At 51.4% G+C, this 16,166-nt stretch overlaps 1 protein-coding gene across 3 annotated transcripts in view; it reads right to left on the bottom strand.

The window, feature by feature from the left end:
* FGD5 (FYVE, RhoGEF and PH domain containing 5) overlaps positions 1-2,190 on the bottom strand; it is a 126,090-nt gene extending 123,900 nt beyond the window's left edge. For all 3 annotated transcript variants that reach the window (XM_028518798.2, XM_036030757.1, XM_036030756.1), the window contains exon 1: positions 1,941-2,190. In XM_028518798.2, coding sequence (XP_028374599.1) covers positions 1,941-1,953 — 13 coding nt within the window. In that variant the 5' untranslated portion in view covers positions 1,954-2,190. The remainder of the gene's footprint in view (positions 1-1,940) is intronic.
* Positions 2,191-16,166: the final 13,976 nt, after the last annotated feature.

The following is a 16,166-nucleotide window of genomic DNA, read 5'->3' as shown; positions in this document are numbered from 1 at the left end:
ATGACCAAGATCTTATTATCCCTATTTTTCAGATCAAGAAACTGAAGCACGGAGAGGTTAAATAACCTGCTCAAAGTCACATAAAAGTATATGGTGGTTCTGAGATTCAGACCCATGGAGTCTGTGAACCACAATGCTACATGACCAGGAAATTCAGAGCATGGCACACAGAAGTCATTACGTGAGGTTTCTATCATTGCCATCACACAGAGAAAGGAAGCAGGTTTATGCTGGAGACAAATTACAGGATGGCTGAACCCAAGAGTAGCAACTGCTAAGATTTACTGGGACCAAACCAGCCTCTCGGTTTATTCCGGCTCGCTCCATCCCCCAGATTCTCAGAGGAGGAAGGGCTTGCCCAAGCAGCGAAACGTGGGAAAACTGGAACTGCTCTCACCATTGTTTTAAAGCGAGTTTTATTAGGAGGGTAGGAAAAAGCTAGCCTCGCTCTGTCCAGACTATGCCAGAACAGGCAGGCGGCAACCTTCTTCCTCCAAGGAGTGGCTGGCTGGGTGCTGAGACCCACTCCAGCCTTTTCGAGTCCCACAAAGTGGCACCCCTGCTCCTATCTCCCCCTTCATCCTGGGACTCACACTCTGGGTGTCCACTGACTCAGCAACAAAAGGGCCTGGACACAGGGAGGCTGCTGCATTCCTAAGTCCCCAAGTGGCTCCTTTTTTCTTTAGGTTAGTCCAGCCAATGTCTCCAATCTGCACCTCAATCCTAAGACAATGACTTTTTTCATTTAAAAGAGTTTAAAAAGAAAAAACGCATAACACACACACACACACACACACACACACACAACAGCAGCAGCAGGATATGGTTCTAAGACAGTCAAAATGGTGGCTTCCTGTTTCTTTAGGGATGTCTGTTTTGGCCTACGGCTTCAGACAAGGGTGTTGGTTGGGGAGAGGACTGCCTTTTGCTTAAATCCAAGAGAAAAAAAGAGAGAGTAACAATCGCTCCTTGGCAAGCGGACAAAGCAAGTTAGCTAGGACTCTTCCCTTGCTAACTCTTTGAGGGAACTTTCTGCCTTCCCTGTGGATGGAGTCAGGAATCCCAGGGAACTAGAGTCCAGGCACCACCCATCTCTGAGTCTCAGTCGCTATATCTGTTAAAGGGTATTCCTCTGGAAAGATCGCTAATATTTACTGTCAAATGCATTCTGGATTGCAAAGAATCCCTGAGCTGGCGAGTCAGATTCACAGCCCAGAGACGTGAGGGATGGGAGGGAATGCCTGGAGTGCGGCTCAGCCTCCACCAGGGTTGTCCCCTTGGCTTTCGGTTCCCTGGGAGAGGCACAAAGTGGGCCCCGGCCAGGGTGCTGCCAGGGAGTGGGGTGCTGCTGGAAGAAATAATTTAGGACATTTTAGTCCTACCGAGAGAGTAAGCTCCAAGTCTTGGGGTCTGGAGGGAGAGAAAGGAGCAGGGAATCTCTTAGGGGTACGCTGCGAGTGATGAAGGACCAGGAATAGACCCCGATGTGGGGGAGACAAGGACGGATCCCGTGTGACAGTTGTTGTCCCGGAGGGGCCAGCGAGGGTCTGGCGGGGACCCCGAGGAATGAGATGAGGGTGTAGGGGCTCAACCAGGTTGCCTCTGCGAATGGAGCGTCTATCTCCGTTGCCTAGGAATCCCTCATTCGGGGGCCCGCCGTGGGAGTGGGATGAAGGCGTTCACGGGCAGGGTGCGGCCTTGCAGAGACTGAGGGGGTGTCCCTGAGGCGGGACGACTGGGACGGGGCCCCAGATGATTCTCAGCCTCCTTCGTGAGGGGACTCCGGACCCGCCCATATCTCGACAGAAGCCCAGCAGAGTAGGAAAGGTCGGGATTCTCGGCCGTCGCTCCAAGGTGCTCCACCGGCTTCAATTTGGAGCTCACGGCCGGGGCCCCTCACACGAAGCCCTCGGTGCCCGAGGTCGCGCGAAGCCTCTTACCTGCTCTGTTCATCTTCCAGCGCGAGGAGCCCGGGGCCGCCCGTCGGTCCGTCCGTCAATCCGAGCTCGAGCACGCACCGCGCCTCACTCCATAGTCGCCCCGCGGGTCCCGCACCCCCTGGCGCCCGCCCCGCCCCCCGGCGCGCGCCGTACTTCTTGAGGGGCGCAGGGCCAGTAGAGGCGCGGGGTGCTGAGCGCGAGCCTCCAGGGCTGGGCGGGGCCGGGAAGGGGGCGCCAGCGCCGGGCGCGCGAGGCGTCGCGTACACTCGGACCCAGCGCGGTGCTCTGGGCAGCAGGGGCGCGGGGCGGGAGCCTCCGGGGCTGGGCGGGGCCGCGCGGGCAAGGCGGGGAGGGGGCGCTAGCGCGCCGCGTGGGGGGCGTTGGCCCGAACAGCACACGGCGTCGCGTCCTCTCCTGTCTGTAGGCTCCGTGCCGGGCTCGCTGCGCTGACCACGACCCCTCCGTCTGCGCTCTGCCGTCTCCGCTGCGCCTCCGCCCCCTCCTAGACGTTTCCTCTCGCTCCCGAAGAGGAAGGCTTTTTTTCCCCTTTCTGCTCTGTCAGGGATCGAAGGAGCCGAGGGGCGAGGCGTCCCCGTGCACATTTAAAGGGACCGTGGACATGGGGACTCGGGGGGCCGCGAGAGGTTCAAGGGACTACCATCCGGGCGGGGGCAGAACCGGCGAACTGATCTTGTGGGGACTTCCTCGTCCCGTTGCCAAACGGATCGTCCATCTTTATTTTCATGGACCTTCCTTCAGTACTGCACCAGACTCTGCTGAGCGCCAAAAAGACAGCCGCAAATTCTTGGTCTCGTGGAGCTTAGATGGGAGACACAAATGTGCAAACCAGCATGGGAATTGTTAAAAGTGCAATTCTTGAAACCCTACCCAGACTCACTGAATCAGAAGTCCTGCGTTTAACAAACCTCTAAGGTCATTCTGATGCAAGCTGAAGTTTGAGAACCACTGGAGTAGAGAATGGGTGATCAAGGAAGGCCTCCCAGAGGAGGTGATGTTGAAAGGGAGACCTGGTTGATGAGGAGCCTATTTTTGTTCACGCACCGCACTCTATGACCAGCACCTCCCTGAGATAACCCCTACCAAGCCTCCACCTCGACCTCCCAGATCATTCATTCTGCTTCCCAGGATAAGTGCTGGGATGGGGACAGGAATGCACAGGGTGCTCTGAAGTGGAGGGTACTTCAAGCAAAGGAAAGGCCTTTTGGGTAGAGGGAATAAGTTGGGCGAAGATTTAGAGGTGTAAAAAGGCATGGCCTGTTAGTGGAGCCTGAGGTGGCTGGCTTGGGGAAGAGAGTGGTAGTGTCCTGTCATGAGGTACAGAGGGCCAGGGTGAAAGGTGCTCTGACTGCCATTCTTTCTGTCAGGTGATCCCAGATAGCCAGATGTTTTCACTGCATAGATGAAATACCTCTTGGCTTTAAGCATCAGTGTTGCTTAGGAGCTTGTTGGATGTACTGAACCTCAGGCCCAACCCCAGACCCACTGAACCAGAATCTGCATTTTTAACTAGATCTTCAGGTGATCTGTATACACATCACAGTTGGAGACAACCTGCCCTGGATGACCCACCCCATTTCTTTTCGGCCAAATATGCTTCAAAGTGTACAGAAGTAGAGAAAAGACATCCCAGTTTCCCCAGCCTCTCCCTGGCATGAGAACTTAATCCCTGACCTCTCTCTCCTTACTCATACATTATTGGAAGGTTGGTAGGTTTCTGAATACCTGAGGGCCTTCTTCACCCAGCAGAACTCCTGGTGTGTATGAAGTGCTCACTAAAAATATATGATATGCATGAATGTCTAATTTGAATTGTTATATAGCTAATTGGTGCCTGGCACACAGAAGGTATTGAATGCCCATGTACTGAAGATAGGAATGCATGAATTTCCATTAGGTGATACGAAAAGACTCCAAGAATGTTAAACTCTTTTTTTCCCAATCATTATCTTACATAGTATTTTCACACTCCCAAGCACTTTCATACACCTAATCAGATTTGTTTTGTTATATTTTTGTCATTTAATGTCCATAGTATGGAATTAGATTATGCACACTTTCAGGCAAGGACCTAGAGTGTTCCTCAGTTTCCCAAAATCAGGAATTGAACTTGATTCTTTCTTTCAAATGACCTTTTCAGCTCTCAGCTACCACAGAGTCCTTAAGCCTCTATCCTTTTGTGGAGAAATACTTATGCCTCTGGAATAGAAAAATCTATGACAGAATTTGTGTTACTTGGGCTGTTAATAAACTCTGTGGATCCCTTCATGGAGATGGTAGAGATGGAGACAGAGAGGTGATGATGGTGGAGGTGATGGCGGAAGTGATAGTAGATGTGGGAGACATGGTGTTGTAGTCAAAGGAGCCAGAGGAAATCGAGGTGGTGAGGTGCTAGAAGCAGCTGTGAAAGTCATGGTGAAGATGAAAGACGTGATGTAGTTGGTGGTGGGGGAGGAGGTAGTGGGATTGATAGATGCAGTGGAGATGGACTTGAGGTGATGGAGTTGAGTGAGTGGATGGAGGTGGTGTTGAGTAAGGTGATGGAGATGGTAGAGGAGTTGGTCAAGGTGGTGGGGTTGGTCAAGGTGATGGAGGTGGTAGAGCTGGTAGTGTGACAGGGGTGGTGAAGTTAGTTAAGGTGATGGAGGTGATGGAGATGATGGAGTTGAGTGAGGCCATGGAGGTAGGAGGTGATGGAGTTGATAGAGCTGATGGTTGAGAAGGTGGGGGTTTATTTGATGCAAAAAGAAAATATGTCTTAAAAATTGAACTTGTTTCTGGACTTAGCAATAGAACTCAGATAACCTAGGACCCCAGGGCAGGAGCAGAAGAGGAAGGCTCAGATCATTTGATCAACAACCAATGTTACCCTTCACTGTCAGGCCCGTGTACAGGAGAAGGGAGGGCAGGAAGAGACCTCAGTGCTTTGTTAAGCCCTTTCCATGACTGTTGAATTTGAGATTTTAGGCCTAAGCAAAGTCTACTTAAAAAGATCACAGTACCAGTAACAGTTGGGAAAACACGTAGGTCTGAACTTGTTGAGCTGAAACCATATGTCAGGGTAGAGTGATGGGCTCTGAAGCTGAACGGCTCATTCCTTTGTTTGCTCTTCCTAACAAGGGAAAACGGGTGTGAAAGACCGTAGACTCTAGAAACATCCGGTGCTAATGCTAGTGCTTGGACTTGCTCAGTCCTTATGGAATGAGCCGTAGCCTCTCACTGAGCTAGGGGATGGCTGTAAATACCCACAAAGGATGTGACCAAGGTAGGGCGTAGTAAAGGCCATCATCACTCCTGTTTTGAGCCTTTCACACATGTGTATTCTTCTTGAGAATCCTATAAAGAGGTAATGATAGCCCCATTTCACACATGGGAACACTGAGGTCCGAACAGGGAAAACGATGTGCCCTTTCAGCCAAGCCAGGATGCGCAGCCCATTCACTCTGGGAACATGGTCTGAGTTCCTAACTGCCAAAAAGTCCTCCTAGGTTTTCACATTTTCCAAATCACCCTCAACATCTTAGCTGTTCCTCCCAGCAGACCATGAATCACTCACGGTAGGTTTTATGCCCACTTGACAGACTGGGAAACTGAGGCCCATAGGGGGAAATAACTGGCCTACGATCATACAGCAAGTTAGGGGAACTGTGAAGGGTGGAATCCCTACCTCCTGACAACCAGGCCCAAGTCAGAATTATGTGGAGCCCAAAACCATGCACCTTCTCTAATGGTACAGTCTCTTGCTTTGTTTTCTGAGGGCAGGACTCTCTTTGCTTTTCTGAAGGAGCCTGGCAGGGTTGGGGCATGAAACCTTTAGGGCAGATCCACAGTAAGAGTCAGGCCTCCCTGACCAGGCCTTCCTTCTCTCTCCCTCTTTCTTTTCCTCCTTTCTTTCTATCTGCCTTGAATAGTCAGAATGGCCAAGCAGAGTCCACCTTCACAGTGATCACCCACCCCACGTATGCAGGAGCCTTGGAAGGGGTGTTCAAGGGAACTGACACCAAGGCTCTGATATGTCCAAGGAACAAGCAGGCGGCAGCCTCAGAATGTGAGGAACCAGGAGTGAAAGGCACTTTGATGACCGGCGCATTGCCAGATGAGGAGGCTATACAATAACAGCAGGCAATAGTAACACTGATAATCATAACCCATGCTGATGCTACATCTACTGAGCACTCTCTGCACATGCTTTCTGTGATTATATGATGTGGTTTTATCATTATTTCCGTTTGATGGGCTCCACATGAGAAAACTGAGTCAGAGACGTGAGAGACTTACTCAAGACTCAGAGCTAGTAGTCAAGTCAGGACTAAACCTAGGTCTGTCTGTCCCTACAGCCTGTATTGGGCAAATGTGGTATACTATTCACAGTATACCACATTTGCCCAAGATCACGATGACAGAATCAGGACCACAGTCCTAGGTGGCTAGCCTTCTTCCTTTCCTCCCTCATCTCCCTCCCCTCCCTCCCCCCCCCTCCCTCCCTCCCTCCCTCCCTCCCTCCCTCCCTCCCTTCCTTCCTTCCTTCCTTCCTTCCTTCCTTCCTTCCTTCCTTCCTTCCTTCCTTCCTTCCTTCCTTCCTTCCTCAAAAGTACTGAGTGCCTACTCTGTGCCAGGCACTGGGTCAGGTCCTGGGTAAAAAGGCTACACTCGCTCTGGCTTTCTCAAGCTCCCAGTCCAGCTGAGAAAGCAGGACACCCAATGGCCAACCGCCCATAAGTTTGATGAGAGCACTATTGGGAGAAACACAGACTCCCTTCAGATGCCTTCAGACCTCTGGTATGAGGCTGACCCCACTGAAGCCCTGACCTCATACCTCTCACTTAAACACACAGAACAGCATAAAAGATCAGGATTTCCCTGTCTTTTCATGATTCTTAGACCAATGTGGATAATTACCTCCCTGCACACAGCTTAGGGAACCTCAGATAAAAACTGCTGAAACCTAGTTCCTGTCTGCCTGAAGCCTTGGCAAAGTGCAGAGCCAGCACCACAGCTGGATGTGGCCGTATGCTCCAGAAACAAAGGGTGTTGTAAGCTCACGCAAAGGTGGCGTGGCCAAGCCTCCTGGACAGGCTGTAGAATGCAGTGGTAGGAGCCACACTGACCTAGGGGCAAGCACCAGCCTCAGTTTCCCCATTGGTAAATCATAATATAATAGTATTTGCTGAGTGCTTATTTGTGCTAAGTGTTTTACATATGTTATTAAATCACTTAACCCTCTCAATAAACCTATGAAGTAGGCAACGTTATGGCCCCCATGTTACAGATGGGCTACCATGGCACCGGGAGGCTGAAACACCTACCCAGGCATACACAGCTAGTAAGGGGTGAGGATCCCAGCCTGGCTCTGGAAACGGCTTTCTTACTCACTTCAGGCCACTGGCCCCATCAACTGGACATGAAAATAGCGTCTGCCCATTAAATGGGATAACTCATTCAGTAGGGGAGGGAAGGGCACAGGAGGTACTCAATAAATGACCATTACTTAAATGTCAAATATGTAGTTGGTGCTCAGTAAATGTTTGCAAAGTATTCTGGGAACTGAGGCACACAAACCCCGCAATCAGACCATGACAGGGACAGGGGGGAGCATTTATGGAATGCCTGTTTTATACCAGAATGGATGAGGGGGGCAACGTGGGAGCCTTGCAGGAGCACAGGGAGGCAGCCTGGGTTCTGCTTCCTGCCCCAACCCAGGGGAGGTGACATTCAGGGCTTTGTTTCCCACTGAGACAAGGACTCTTCCAAAAATCTGGGGCCTGATTGGAGGCCACCTTCCCATCCCACTCGATAGCTAATTCCCCCTTGGGCATCCCATTTTGCAGGAGGAGCAGGTATATCTTTCATCTTCAGGGATAAAATGCATGTTATGCAAAAGGAAATGACCCTGGCCCTGCAGCCTCTTCAGCCACTGACCCCCATGTCCCCACAGCCTTGGACTGCTCACCCAGCAATGCCACGTCTGCGACAGCATCAGCTTCCAGGGCTTATCTTCCCCTGGAGAGTCATTGAATTGCCTTCCTGGCTCCAGGGCCGGGCAAATCTGAGCCAGACACCTGCGGGTGGACAAGTCTTCGAAAGGCCACCCTTCCCTTCCTGTGCCCCTAAGATTGGTGGGGGGAGCCTCAGATAAGTTCTGCTCAGGATCTCCCCCACCTTGTCTCCACCCCCACTGCACACACTCGGGCCAGGCCTGAGGAGACAGAGGAGTGGGGGCTCAGAGACCCCTGGCTCCAACAGCTGCAGGTGCGGTGGCCTTGGGCAGGCCTTTCAACTCTCTGCACCTCTGTCTTCTCCTCTGTAAATGGGAGTAATGAGGGCTTTCTCTTGGGTCATGGTGAGAATTAAAGGAAGGTTAGTTTCCCTCTCTCTTCACTTTCTTGACCTTGAAGAGCTCACAGTTTGGTCTAAGAGAAAGGCTTGGGGTCAGCTAACAGTGATACAGTTGCGGGTGGAAGCAGGGGACTGAATTGAGCTGCGAGGCTAGAGAAGAGGAGGTGACAGAGGGCTGGGCTTTAAAGGCTAAGTGGCATTTTACAGGTGGAAGAGGAGGGTTACCGTTCCAGGTAGGTGAACAGCCTGAGGATGTGCCTGTGGGCATGGAAGAGGAAAGAAGGCAGGGTTGGGGCAAGGTGAGAAGTGTGCTGTGGTCACAGCATGGGACGGGTGTGGGGACCAGCTCTCCAGGGGCAGGCCAGAGAGTTTGGACTTTACCCCTCAGGTGATGGGGGGCCTAGAGTATTTCTAGGGGAGGGAGTGACAGGGTCAGACCTGTGTGGCAGGGGAGTTGGAGGGACAAGCCTGGAGACGGGGTGGCTCAAGGAGCCTGGGGCAGGGGCCCTAAGAGAGATTAGGCCTGAATTCATGAATGTTCCTTTCCCACAGTTTTGGGGGCTCAAATGCATGCTGGGAAGGCTTCCAGGAGGAGGGAGGCTTTGCTCTGCACCTTGGAGGAATTACACAAGCAAAGGGCAACATGAGAGGGCATGCGAGGCAGGGGATAGGGGTGGAAACTTCGGGGCAATAACCCAATTAGACTGAAGTGTCCAGCGTGCAGGGTGGGAGTGCATGTAGATCACAGGGGCAGGCAGGGGCCTCAAGGGCCTTTGTCCAGCAGGCCTTCAGCTCCCCGAGGAAGGGCTGAGCTCTGGGGGAGGGGAGTCTGGGATTAGGCAGGACCAGCTTGGAGTTTTTATCACCACTGGGTGGGATCCAAGGTCTGTGGAGGAAGTGACCACCCTCTTCCGGCCAGCCATTTTTTTTTCCTTCTGCTGGCCCGTTTGGCTTTTTCCCGAGGCTGCATTTCCACGACGGCCCCTCCTGGCTGGCTGGGTGTGGGCATGGCTCCACCACACACCCAGCAACAGGGGCAACCCGGCCCTGGGCTTCCTGCCCCTCTGTGGCAGGCTGATTGGAGGAAAACAGCCCTCAAGCCTTCTTCAAAACAGGAAACTGCTCTCCCAGCTTCCTGAAGGACAGGAACTGTCCCCATGGCAACCATGGGACAAAGAGGCCACGTTAACCCTTCCAAGGGCAATCTAGTTGAGAGCCCTGTCTTACCAACCCCTCGTTCGTGTGGTACAGTACAGGCGACAAGGGGGGTCCTCTTCAATGATATGCTACAAGTCTTACCACCTTTCTAGGGAAAGGCAGGGCTGGGATTTATACCCACTGCAGAGATGACAATATTGAGGTGAACTCAGAGGGCAAAGGCCTAGCCAGCCACACAGTAAGTCAAGTGCAGCAGGGCACACGTGTGGGGTCAGAATTCAGTCTTTCTCCATTGAAGTCTTGGCTCAGTGTTACCTGTGTACCCCGGGCAAGTGGCTTAAGCTTCCAACCCCAATTTCTCTGTCTATGAAATGGGACAGTTACAGCACCAGCCTCATGGGGTTGTTGTGACCATCTACTGAAGTCAGTCACGTGTCCAATGCATAACCACTTATATAAGTTTTAAGGTCCCACAGGTACAGCTGTGACAACACTAACAGAAACCTTGCACCTGGTGGGATGGATGTTGTGGTTGGGAGAGGCAGGGAGCAAACTAGTCCACAGTGTAAGCGATCAGAGAATGACCAGACCTATGAGCGATGGTGGGGAACGGAGTGTGGAGAGGCCTTTTCAGCTTGGTGGCCAAGGAGAGGTGAGGGAACCAGGGGAATGATAAGGAGCCTGCCATGCAAAGACTGGGGGACAGCAGTCAGACAGAGGGGCCAGCAGGACAAAGGCCCAGAGGTGGTGAGGGCTGTACCATCTGAGGAGCAGCAAGGCGCTGGGCATAGACAAGTGCAGAAGGAGAAGGAAGAAGAGGCTGGTCATCCGAGCCTTTGGGTTATATTCTCAGAGCAAGCCTGGGCCACGGAGGGAGACATTCTGATTTGCATTTTTAGAGGTTTCATTTGGTAGTGGTACCCCTGGGATGCACCTCTGAGTGACCAAGACTTGAAACTCTGAAAGGTGTCTTTTCTGTGGGACATTTGGATGTGCCCCTGGAGATGCCTGTATGATAGGGAAAGGCAGCCATTTGCTGTTGCTTTGGGGGCAGGGCAGTGCAGGGACCCCATGGCCTGCACCGTTGAGGAGTCCAGCCTTTCCGTTGACAGCCTACCAGGGCATACGCCTTCCACCCTCAGTGCCCAAGGGCTGCTTCAAGGAGGCCATGGTCACAGCTCCCAGCATTGTGGTGCATTCAGCAGCTGCTCAGCAGGTGCTTTGGGAGTAACACCTGCTCTGCTTACTATGGTCTCCAAAAGCTGGTACCCGCAACCTCGTCAGGGACCCCTCTCCACCTCGTCTCCTACCACCGCCCCTTTTCCCTCAGCTCCAGCTACACCAGCCTTCCTCTCCATCCCTGACCCTGCTCAGCTCCCTTCAGCCCCAGGGACTTCGCACCAGCCATTCCTGCTCTCTAGAAAACACCTTTGCAAGTTTCCTCATGCCTGGGTCAGCTTCCTCCATCAGTCAGATCTCAAATGCCACCTTTTCACAGAGGCGTGCCCACCCCTAGTCTCTCACCATCTCATCACCTTGTGTTTCTTCTTTGCTTGTGCTCACCCATACCCATATCTGAGATCATCGTTCCATCTAATTATCTATTTACCTGTGTGGCACATTTGTCTTCTCACCTAGAATGCCAGCTCCAGAAGGGCTGGGCTGGGTGTCCCTCACTGGCTGCCCTACTGGCACCTGGAACAGAGCCTGGCCCGCCATGAGCACTCACTGTAATATCTGTTATTTACCCAACAAACAGACAGGGACAGAGACACCCTTCAACACATACCTGGGCTCAGCACCAAACTTCCACTCGCCCCACAGTGTGAAGGGACTGGTGGTCTCTGCCAGCATGAGCTCCCAAGAGGAGTTGGCTGGAGATGATGGGAGGAAGGAGTAAATGTTTACCCTGTGGAGGAAGTGACACTCACAATGAACAAACTAATGTTGTCTCACTATGTTACTATCACCAAAAACTGCACCGGGGCTAGCACACCCAGAGGAATTTATCACTATCCCCATTTTTCAGATGAGGAAGTAGAGGCTTAGAGAATCAAAGTCTTGTCCCCAAGACCACCCAGCTGGGAAGTGGGAGAGGTCAGGGAAAACCCAAGACTGGCTTCTAAGAGCCTGTGCCTTTTTCCTTACCTCCCACCAGCCAAAATGGGCCTTAGGCAGAGGGAATGATGAAAGTTGATTGAGTTTTTGAAAGATCTCCTTCCAGGATTTGTCAAGGCCACTGCCACCAGCCACAACTCAGTGTTAACAAGGGCACCCAAATGTCTTGGTCTGGAGAATCTTCTGGGCTGGTTACAACATGAAGTCCAAAGCCCCATCCCAGGCCCAGTGAGTTAAGGTTCTCTGGGGTTGGGACTGAGACTCTTCATTTTGGGGAACATGGGGTTAAGGCTTTGGTGACCCCATTAAAAGGCTAGTGGAGCCTGGGATGGGAGGACCACAGGGACTCCTTTTTAGACAAAGAGGCTTCAGGCTGGGTCATTAGACAAGAACTGACCATTAATAACTCAAGAAATGTGTAGCAATGATCAAACTTGCGGGGCTTGTCCACACACTGCCCTGCCCGCTGCAGGGCCAGGCAGTCCTGGGAAGTCCCTGCCAAGCAATCAGTTCTGATGTCCTACCTCTGATGCCACCTGCCCTTGAGTTCCCCCAGGGAGTAAGAGCCCACGTCCTCACAGAGCCATCCTTTCCTCATGGGATAGCTCTGCAGAACAGAATTGTCAATGTCACCTTCCCGATGCACAAGGCGAGACTCCTGATTTATTTTCCCCATGGAGCTCCGGAGTGCAGAGTCCGTTTCTCTGCTGGCCCCAAGGCAGAGGGTGAGAGAGATAGTGGCTCTGGAAAGACGGTATTAATCAGCTTAATAAGCGTGTGTGCACCAGTGTGGCTGTGTGCAGAGAGGAACCCGGGAGGCGATATGACCCCCTGTCACAGACACCATCAATTGCTGGGGTGAACCTCCTCCCACGTGAAACCCAGACACTTAGATAAATGAATCAGGCCCAGTCAAGGAGCACCATTAAAACGCTCCGGCTCTGGGCGCCAGTCCATTGCCCCACAGCCCCTGTCCTCCGTCCTTCCAGTACAGGCTGCTGTCAACTTACACGGTTTCCTTCAGGAGCTGCCTCCCAGCTGCCTTGTGGCAGGGGGGCTGCAGGCTGAAGTCAGATCCCCTCCAGCTGAGGGGGAGGGGGGGACAGTGTATGGGGGAGGGGAAGAGGACCTTTCACATGTGGTCTGGCAGGACCCATGCATGAATCATTCTAATGACCTCACAGTGTGAGCTGGGGACAGAATTTTGACAGCTCGGAGTCTACGAAGTTGTGGGCAATGCACTGGGGTTTGAGCCCCAGCCTCACTGCCTCACCACTTCCCAGCTCGGAGCACCCCCCAAGTCCCTTCCCCTTCCGGGTGTCCCTCTTCTCATCTGTAAAATGGGGGCATTTCTAGCACCTACCACACATGTCCTTTAGGAAGACGTAATGAGATGATGGCCCTCAAGCACTTAGCCTGGCGGTGCCTGGGACATAACTTCTCAGTAAGCATTAGATATTATTACTAAGCATTCTTAATGAAGTTCCTGGCACACGGTAGGCAGTCAATTAAGACTTGACATGTTTAGCAGGTAGATATTTGCTTGAGTTTGTGAAGGTCTAAGCCACACACCATTTCTCACTGACTTGACAGTTTGGTTAACTAATTTTTAGCTATTTATAAATACAATCTTTCCCCATTTCACTTATGAACAGGGAGCAGCATCTGGCCCTTGATCTTCAGGGACAGTGTCCTAGGGTCTAGTTCAACTCTCACTTCTAAAGCCTGAGGAGGATTTGACACTATTTGTAAACACTTTATTTAGGATCCTAATACCCCTCACCTTTGGAGATGTGGGCTTTGTGCCTCCTCAATATGGCAGACCTGTGGTGCTTCAAACATTATCTGTTTAATCTCCATGAGCACTCCCCATGGCAGGTATGATTATACCCATTTAACAGATGAGGACACTGAGGCTCACAGGCTTGCCCAGGGATTCACAGCCCATGAACAGCAGAAGCTTGTGATCCGGGTTCTGTTGTAAGCACACAGTTGGTATTTTCCCCACTGCATTTAACTCAGAACTTCTCAACCAAAATGTAGATAATTTTGGTTGAGCCAGCTGCAGCACCTAGGAGAGGGTAAGGGTTTCTGTGCAGAGGTACCACCTAAGATGGGTGGCAGAGCAATATTCACGACCTCTGGCTTCTCCCCTCATGTTCATTTCGCCCTCATTCATCAGCACCTCTTCGTGCCAAGTCTTAGAGGGAACCAAGAGGGGTCAGACACACTCAGTGAGCAATCGAAAAGCATCATTGGTTTTTGCCTCACACCCAAGACCAGCTACGTCATTTATGGTGCAAAATGAAAATGCAGTGCCTCTTGTTCAAAATTAAGAATTTCAGATGGTGACAGCAGAACATGGGGGTTTAAACCAAGCATAGGGCCCTCCTGAGTGTGTGTCCCTGTGAGAGTGCCCCGGTCACTCGCCAGGAAGCTGGTCCTGAGCACGTCAGTATTGGGGAAGCAGCATCTCGGAGTGTCCAGCCCCCAGCTCACAGCCAGGCACCAGGTAGGAGCTAAACACACATTTATGGAGTGAGTGAGCTCACCCCAATTCTGTGAAATAGAAACAGAATCAGGGGAGGGCTGGGTGGGTGGGTTGGGATGGGAGTAAAAGATAGAAAATTGTACTTCAACAACAATTAAAATAAAATTTTAAAAAATGAAAAAATCACAAATGTCTGATTATATATATAAAAAAGAAACAGGATCGTGGATTTACAGCTGGGTAAACTGAGGCTCAGGAAAGCTCCTGCCTCATCTAACCTCACCCACAGCCCAGGCCCCCACCTCCGGCCTGGCGTGCCTGCCCACTGTTTCGCTCTGACCCCCATCCCGGCCTTTGTTTTCCTGATCCCAGAGAGAAGGGGTAGTGTTTACCACAGGCTGAAGTTTATTTTATTTTTGTGTTTTCCAATAATTGATTCCAACAGTTCCTACAGATGTCCTGCTGAAGGAAAACATGTTTTGCTCACTCAACCTTCGACTTCCTCACGGTGCCACAGTGGTGGGGGCCCACAACCATGAGGAAAGCGTGGGGCAACTTTTCCCTTGGTTATTTTATTTCTTTTCCATCTCCCTGTCGGGGACAACAAAACATGTTTTTCTTTTTTTTCCGAAGGAAATTGGAGCTTTCTTATTGATTACTTGTTGCTTAAAATTCAGCTTCCTTCTGCAATTATCTCGAATTGGATAAGTTGTGCAAATGAACTTCAAAATAAAAGACTGTCCTTCATTCTACTGAGAGGACGACCATCACAACCAGCATTCTCATTCATAGGAAGCCATTGACACCACTGAAATTCACCTCGGCTTTCTCATGGGCCTGTATACACATTTCAAGTGGCGTTATTATTGCAAGTTCACCTTTTTCAGAGGCAGGATTGGGAAATGGTACACAGAGCCTACATTCAGGTCAAGCCAAAGGGCTGCAAAGAGTTCACTGAAGCAGCTATTGGGTGCATGGTACGAGGTAGGGGTGGGTCAACAGTCTTTTCTTCCTCATGTGCATATCCAACCACCCCAGCATCATCCTCCCACTGCACAGCATCGTGATTGTCATAAATCTGGGGATTCTGCACACATTGGTCCAGGTCTGGACTTTCTGGTCTGTTAGTCTGTTTGTTTAGCTTTGCACCAAGACCAACTGACTTAATTATTATTCTGTCTCCTGAAATCAATACATCACGGTTGGCTAATAACTTCTCTGTTGCTGAATATCTAGGTTGTTTCCAGTATTTTATTATTATGACTTGTATCATACTAAGTCACAGTAATAAAAAAAAAGCAACTATAGTTGAGGTGATGTGCCAGGTTCTGCTGTAAGTGCTTTCCATATATTAACCCATTTAATCTTCACAAACACCCTTGGAAGGAGGTGCCGTTGTGATCTCCAGTTTGAGAGCTGAGGACCTCAGAGCACAGAGAGGGTCAGTCATATGCCTTTGGTCCCACAGCTTCTACATGGTGGAGCTGGGGTCTGAACCCAGGCAGGCTGGCTTTGGAACCTATACTTTTATCTACTCCTCTCTGAAATCAGTGAATGGATGAAAGGGGTGTAGGTCAAGGAATGAATCAAATGTGGTCAGTAATGCCTTTCTTATCTTCTTTAATAAATTAACTGGCTCAGTGGCTGTGGAGCCTGAGAGCCCACCCCACCTCCACCACTCACTGGCTGTGTGACTCTGGGCAGGTCAGTTCTCTCTGAGCCTCAGCTGCACTGTCTGTAAGATGTAGACAATAGGCCTGCTTGTCTGGATTTCATGGGGCTTCAGAGACCAGCTTCAGGGCCTGCTGAGTCAGAGGAGGGCCTAGGGGCCTCAGAAGCTTCAGAGGGCTCTTCCCAAAGAGGTCTCTGCTTTGCAGGCTTTCTGGGCTTCCTGCTGGATCTGGAGGGGCCTTCCCAGATGGAGAAACTGAGGCATGGAACAGCTGAGGGCATCACCTGGGGTGACCAATGGGAGGGACCCCAGAACCTGCTTTTCATAGCCTGTCTCTGCATTTGTAGACCTGAGGCTTGAGGCTTTCCAGACCATCAGCTCACCAGGGTGGGTGCTCTGCCCCCATTCACTGGGCAGCACCTTTGCCTTCAAG

Source organism: Phyllostomus discolor, chromosome 7 (assembly GCF_004126475.2).
Source record: "Phyllostomus discolor isolate MPI-MPIP mPhyDis1 chromosome 7, mPhyDis1.pri.v3, whole genome shotgun sequence".
NCBI lineage: Eukaryota > Metazoa > Chordata > Mammalia > Chiroptera > Phyllostomidae > Phyllostomus > Phyllostomus discolor.
The sequence above is the reverse complement of the archived record's forward strand: the minus strand, read 5'-3'. Positions and strand labels throughout refer to the sequence as shown.